The following is a 7,172-nucleotide window of genomic DNA, read 5'->3' on the forward strand; positions in this document are numbered from 1 at the left end:
CAACTGGAAAAAAAAACTACCTAGACGGATAGATAGAGCTACATCATAGGAGCAAAATCTCTTAGTCAACGTGACAGATACTAAGAATGATTCTCATGACATTCTGTTTTCTAATATATAGCAACTGTATTCTGTATATATTTTGAAACCCATGAATAACAATCGATACAATTCTTCTCAATCTCTACTTACTTTATATGGTATCAGAGCTGCAAAATCGTCCTTCGACGTTCTTCTCCATTGAAACTCTTTTGTCTCCTCTATAAACAGTCGTTTCTCTCTGTTTCTTTTCTGCTACCATGTCTTCTATAACCCCTGAAACCAGCAACCCAGCCACGAGCAACACTTCTGCTCCTGCTGGTCTTCCGACAGACACTATCACCGCATATGATCCTGTGAACCCTATCTCGACGTTAATAAACGTCAATGTTTCCAATGTCACGAAACTCACAGCGACAAATTACATCACATGGAGTGTGCAGATCAAAGCTCTGCTTCAGGGCTATAATCTGGATCGGTTTCTCGATCCCGCTCAAGTTCCGGCTGCAACTGTCATCGTCAACAACCTGGTGGTTCCTAATCCTGAATATCAAATCTGGTTTCGCCAAGACAGATTGATATTTTCGGCTCTCCTTGGCTCCATATCGAGTTCCTGTCAAGCCTTAGTCGCTTCTGCTCCGTCATCTGCTGCTACCTGGACTAGTCTAGCTAACACCTATGGCCGAAGCAGCAGGGGACACCTGAAACAGATCAAGGAACAAATGAAGCGCTTCACCAAAGGTCCAAAATCGATCAACGATTATATGCACTTCTTCAAAATTAAATCAGATGAACTGGCACTTCTAGGCAAACCCATGGATCATGAAGATCTCCTTGACATGATTCTGGCTGGCCTCGATGATAACTATAAACCTGTCAAAGACATCATCCAAGCAAAGGACACATCTATCTCCTTCATTGAGTTTCATGAGAAGCTGCTTAGTCACGAAGTCGATCTGATGTCAGACACACCCATTCTCACAGAGACACTACAAGAAACATCAAAATTTGCGACAGAAAAATCTGTCGCAAATACAAAAGAATATCTGTCGCAATTACAAATTTGCGACAGATTGCGACAGAATCATTTCTGTCCGTATATTGTTGTCGCAAAAGTTTGTCGGTCGTTAATTTGTCGCAAAGTTGCGACGGACAAAATCCGAGTTTTGCGACAGAATTGCGACAGAAAAATCTGTCGCAAATATCTTTTTTAATATTTAAAAAAACAAAAAAAATCTACGTTTACTACGGATTTGCGACAGAAAAATCCGTCGCAAATATTTTTTTTAATTTAAAAAAATATAAAAAATATATTATACATATACACATATATATATATATTCACATACACATATACGCATATATTACACATATACACATAAATTTATATATATACACATACACATATACATTTACATATAGACATATATATACATACACATATACACATACATAAACACACATTCATACACATATATACACACATAAATTTACATACACATACATATATATTACACATATGCACATAATTATACATATACACATAAATTTATATACATATATATATATATACATACACATATATTCATATACATACATATATTCATATACATACATTTACATATACACATATATACATATACACACACATACATAAACACACATTCATACACAAAATTTACATACACATATACATATACATTACACACATACATAAACACACATTCATACATATTCACATATACACATACACATACATATATATATATATATATTCACATACACATCACATAAACACACATAAACATTTATATATATGCATACACATTCATATTCACATTCACATACATACACAACACACATACATAAACACACACACATACACATATACATACATAAACACATACACATTCGCATACACATATACATACACACATACACATAACATATTCACATTCACATATATATATATACACAACACATACATATACAAATCCATATACACGATATATATACACATAACTTGGTGAATTTTGAAGAAAAACAATTTGTTGGAGAAGATTGGAGAAGATTGAGATTTTTAAAAAAAAATTTGAAGTCTGGGGGAGAAAGACGAAGTCACAGCTTTTATTAAGTATTGCGACGGATATTGCAGTCGCAACCCGTCGCAAAACGAAAAATAAACCGCGAAAATTTAAAATTTTTCATCGAAAATAACGGAAAAAAATAAAATTTAGATTTGCGACTGAAATTTCTGTCGCAAAACAAAAAAGAAAACGCAAAAATTTGAAATTTTTTATCGAAAATAAAATAAAATAAAATTATGATTTGCGACAGAAATTTCTGTCGCAAATCTGTCGCAAAATTCCAAAAATAAATAACATAAATTTAAAAATAAATAAAATTAATATTTGCGATAGAAATTTCTGTCATAAAATTGTCGCAAATCCGCAATTTTAAAATTTCTGTCGCAAATAATGTTTTGTTCTGCGATGACAACGTTTCCGTCGTATTCCATCGCAAATTTGCGACGGATTTTGCGACTAATTGCGACGGAATAAAAATTTTCGCATTCCGTCGCAAATTCGTCGAATTCTGTCGTAATTTCTTTGCGACGAAAAAAGTCTGTCGCAAATTTCGTCGCTATATTAAGATTTTCTTGTAGTGAGACCCCGATCACCGCTAATTAATGCCACTCAACAGCGCCCCAAGGGCCCCTGGCGAAGCGTACTTTAGACCTCCGATGGACCATCGATCTCCAAGGCCTCAGACCAACCAAGGTTGTGGATACCAAGGCAAATGCCAGCTCTGCGGAATACACGGTCACAGTGCAAAATTCTGCCGTTTACTCAAACAAGGACAGAGTTTTCCTCAGCAAAACTCATTTCCCATGCCTGGACAATCAAGCGGGCAACCATCTGCAAATCCAGCCAGCTTCTCTACCTCAACGTCTCAACCGTGGTTACTCGACTCTGGAGCATCGCATCACGTCACCACAGATCTGGCTAATCTGTCCTTCCACACGCCGTACTCTGGCAATGATGAAGTTGTCATTGGAGATTGATCAGGCCTAGAGATAACACATACCGGTTCAGCTTTTCTACCCTCTTCATCTCGCCCACTATCTCTAAATCAAACCCTATGTGTTCCAGTCATGAAGAAAAACCTTATCTCTATCTCTCAGCTATGCAACTCTAACCAAGTATCTGTTGAATTTTTCGCTAAAAATTTTCAGGTGAAGGACTTAGCCACGGGGGCAAAGCTAGCAACCGGAAAGCTTAATCAAGGCGTGTACGAATGGCCTATCTCATCTCCTTCCTCTACTTCCAAAACTTCTTCGTGTTAGGCTATGTCCAGTGTCAAAACATCAGTTTCGGATTGGCACTCTAGACTCGGCCATCCTTCTTCCGAAGTCCTGTCTCAAGTTATTTCTAAATTCAGTCTTCCATTGTCATCCTCGAGTCGATTGTTGCCCTGTCACTCTTGCTCAATCAATAAAAGCCACCGGTTACAATTCTCAGTCTCTACAATCTCTTCTAATCGACCACTATAAATCGTGTTCTCAGATGTGTGGTCTTCCCCTGTTCTCTCCTTCGATGGTTTTCGATACTATGTTGTCTTTATAGACCATTTCAGCAGATATACATGGCTGTATCCCTTAAAACGCAAATCTGATGTCTTCTCTATAATCAAAAGTTTCAAAGCCCTAGTTGAGAACATATTTCAGTCCAAAATAGTATCTTTATATTCGGACAACGGTGGTGAGTATATTGCTCTCCGACCCTTTCTTTCTCTTCACGGAATATCTCAATTCACAACTGTTGGGTTTCACTACGGGTTCCTAGCATGCGATCTCATCGATCTAGGGTTTGGTTTCTAGGTTTCATGCAGCGGAAGAAAAAGATCTAAACCTAGCCAAACGTCACACGCAACCAAACCTGCAAAACTCGAACAGACCGTGTATATCACCGTGGGAATCGAGTACTTACCTATTTCCTGAAGAAACGGAAGTAGGAGTCTATCCGGGGCCTGTTTAATCACCTAGGACTGAAGTTATAGTCCCTCTACACGTATCCACACCGACGGGAAGGATTCCAAACGCTTTTGGAACCGATCTGCTAGGATCTGTGAAGTATATGAAGTGGGATCTAATCCCGGGAGCTAGAACTATGAAAGAAACGATTTCTTCTGTGTTTTTGCTCTGTCTTAGGGTTCTTTTCGTCTGTCTTAGGTTGAGGACGGTGTCCAATACCCTTTTTATAAGATAGGAACCCTAATCCTTGTGGAAAAGTGACTTTTTCCGAGTATTGACTCGGTCCGAGTCAGAACTCTGACTCGGTCGAGTCAGAACGAATCAGTCCAAGCCCATTGTCAACTCTTGACCCGGCCCATTTAGCATTGACTTGGTCTGAGTCAAAACTTTGACTCGACCGAGTCAAAACATCAGCCAAGCCCAAAACACTTTCTGGGTTTCGACTCGCAGGGAACTGACTCGGTCCGAGTCAAATATTGACTCGGTCCGAGTCAGAAGGCTGAAAACATCCCGACACTCTGATTTGATCCGAAAACGATTTTTCCGACCAAATCCAAGTCTTCCTTTCCGAAACTTCACATATAAGTCCATCCCTAATGGTGTGTGACCCTGTAGGCCCATTCGCAGTGGCAGCAGCCTCGAGAACCATTCCCGATCTACAAGTCATGGTTAGCCTCTAGCAAGACGCCATGACCACCCACGTTGAATTGAGTCAGAGGTGATCTAACCAAGGCAATAACAGCTCGAGTTCTGATCCTTTATCTCACGATATCATATGTTGAACAAGGGCATGGCTTGAGCCACCCTTCAAGTTCAACTGCTTTCTCGTCTTGGCAAATCAACTAATAAAATAGATGCAACTTCATCTATAGCGTGGCCACGCGTTTTCATAGTCCGATTTCCACGAGAGGGCCCAACGATATCTCTCTTGTTAAGGAGGTGACAAGTCCCATATTGCATGTCTACTATCTCCATATGATTCACGAACGTATCTTATCAACGCCGTTATAATCATCCGGTTAAAGACGATGTTTGACGCAGTCAAGACACGCCACTCCTCATATCAGATACTCTAGACATCTCAGGTATGAGGATCCAAGAACGAACCGATGTATGAGATTCAAGTCATGACTCTGTCCATGTGACAATCTGATAACTCCTATTCTTCTCTATATTTTGATAAGAGTTTGCCTAGGTTTTACGGGATAATCACATTCATTCATGGACATTCTAGACGTGTTAGTACACAAAAACCCGGTTGTGCTTTAGTTTTGCAGATTACAGGTTTCGAAGATGATTGGACTCGAAAAGGAGCCATTTGGAGCGTTAAAGGAGAAGTCCGGATGAGATACTCATGTTGCGACATCAATAACTTTCTCTACAGAGGTCTAAATCGTGCGAGACATATACCATTGGAAAGAGCACTTCAAGAGCTTCGCGTAGACACCAAAATCGCGTAAATCTGATACCGGAGCAGGAAGTTATGAACGAAATCGTGAAGACCAGAAAACTGCCAGCGCAGGACCGGATCCAACTGGATCCGGTCCGGATCAAGGACGCAGAATTCGACCCCAGGAATCTGGATCCGGTCTGGATCCACCTGGAATCGGTCCGGATCCAGTCTAAAACCCTGTTTCGCGATTTTCAGCATCTGAATGGGAATAGGACTCTTGGGAGCCGCCCTAGGGTTATAAAAAAGCCCTAGCCACGTCCTAGAACATGGGAGAACCTTAGAGAACACCTAGATACAGATTTTTGCAGAGCTTTTGGGGAGAGAAGAATAGAAGTTCACGGGATTTCGGGAAGAAGAAGGAGGATTCGATCGTGAAGACTAGACATCAACATGAGCTTTTCTATCCCTTCTTTTATCTCTTTTTCTCTGTTCTTTCTATTATTTTCCATGAACCTTGAGTAGATCCATGACTATGGGTTAGGGATTCATTTGTGTTTTGGGTATGTTTGAACCCTAACTTGGATTTCGGTTTTGATTTGATTCGGTTCTATTGATTTGCACTTTTATTGGATTGATGTTTGCTAACCCCTTGATCAATTATCTTGGATTCTGAACCACATAGAGATATGGGTTTGTTTCGGATCAAAATCAATAGGATAGATCGTATTATTCACATAGAGATATGGTTTAATCGATCTAGGGTTGATGATAGCGTTCTTTATGCACCTAGGGTTAACTTGAATAGATCGAGAGATTGACGAGTTACTCTGTAGATAGTGAGTTAGTAGACCGAGAGGTGAATTCTCTATCATTGTTGCTTGATGATTCCCGAATACAAGTCATAATCGTTATTCATGCATGCTTAGCATATACCCATACACGCGAATACGGTCCCGACACCCGTAGTCATCCTTGTTTGATAGGTTACTCGTTTTTATTTGCTTTCTTATTTTATTTTCCATTGATTCCACTTATTTCCACCATCACTTCCACTTGCTGGCTTCAATTTGGTTTTGATTAGACTTAGATTTAGCTACCGGTTCTCGTGTTCGACCCCGTGTTACGACGATCCGTATCCTTGCGGTGAGTTGTGAATCGGGTTATAAATTCTAGACTCGGTACACGCGTATCAAGTTTTTGGCGCCGTTGGCGGGGACTGGTTAGCCTATTTCTAGGTCTTTATTGATTCTAGATCTTAGCTTGTTTTCTTTTTCTTTTTCTTTTTGTTTTTCTTTCTTTGGTTTTTGCGGATTCACTTGGTTGAGTTTTTCTTTTTCTTTGCGATTTGCAGGGTTCTAGTGCATGACAAGGAGCTTTACTCGGAAAGAATACCTAGTTTACGATCCGGAGATTGAGCGTACTTTGAGGGACATCCGAAATCAGCAGAGAAGAGAAGCTATGTCGAGGTCAAGCAGTTCGCACGACCATCAACAAGAGCGTGCGGTTCATGATGAGGAGCACCACATGAACCAAGAGCGCATGAATCTGCTCTACGATCAGCATACTGAGGGCGAAGCTACTTATGTTGCAGAGGAGACTTTGGGTTCTTACATTGCACCGAAGCACACCCAACTCCTATCATGCATCAACCATCCGCCCATTGACAGTTTCGAGCTACCGCCACAGTGCATCACGATGTTTAGTCAG

The 7,172-nt window shown here is 40.2% G+C and overlaps 1 protein-coding gene across 1 annotated transcript; it reads left to right on the plus strand.

Moving 5' to 3' along the window:
• Nucleotides 1-299: 299 nt before the first annotated feature.
• On the plus strand, nucleotides 300-3,385 carry LOC109116072. Its single transcript, XM_019200844.1, has 3 exons — nucleotides 300-1,000; nucleotides 2,743-3,085; nucleotides 3,275-3,385. Exons 1-3 carry the CDS (start codon nucleotides 300-302, stop codon nucleotides 3,383-3,385), a joined length of 1,155 nt encoding a protein of 384 aa, XP_019056389.1.
• The last annotated feature ends 3,787 nt before the right edge of the window (nucleotides 3,386-7,172 follow it).

Source organism: Tarenaya hassleriana, unplaced genomic scaffold (assembly GCF_000463585.1).
Source record: "Tarenaya hassleriana unplaced genomic scaffold, ASM46358v1 Cleome61, whole genome shotgun sequence".
Taxonomy (NCBI): domain Eukaryota; kingdom Viridiplantae; phylum Streptophyta; class Magnoliopsida; order Brassicales; family Cleomaceae; genus Tarenaya; species Tarenaya hassleriana.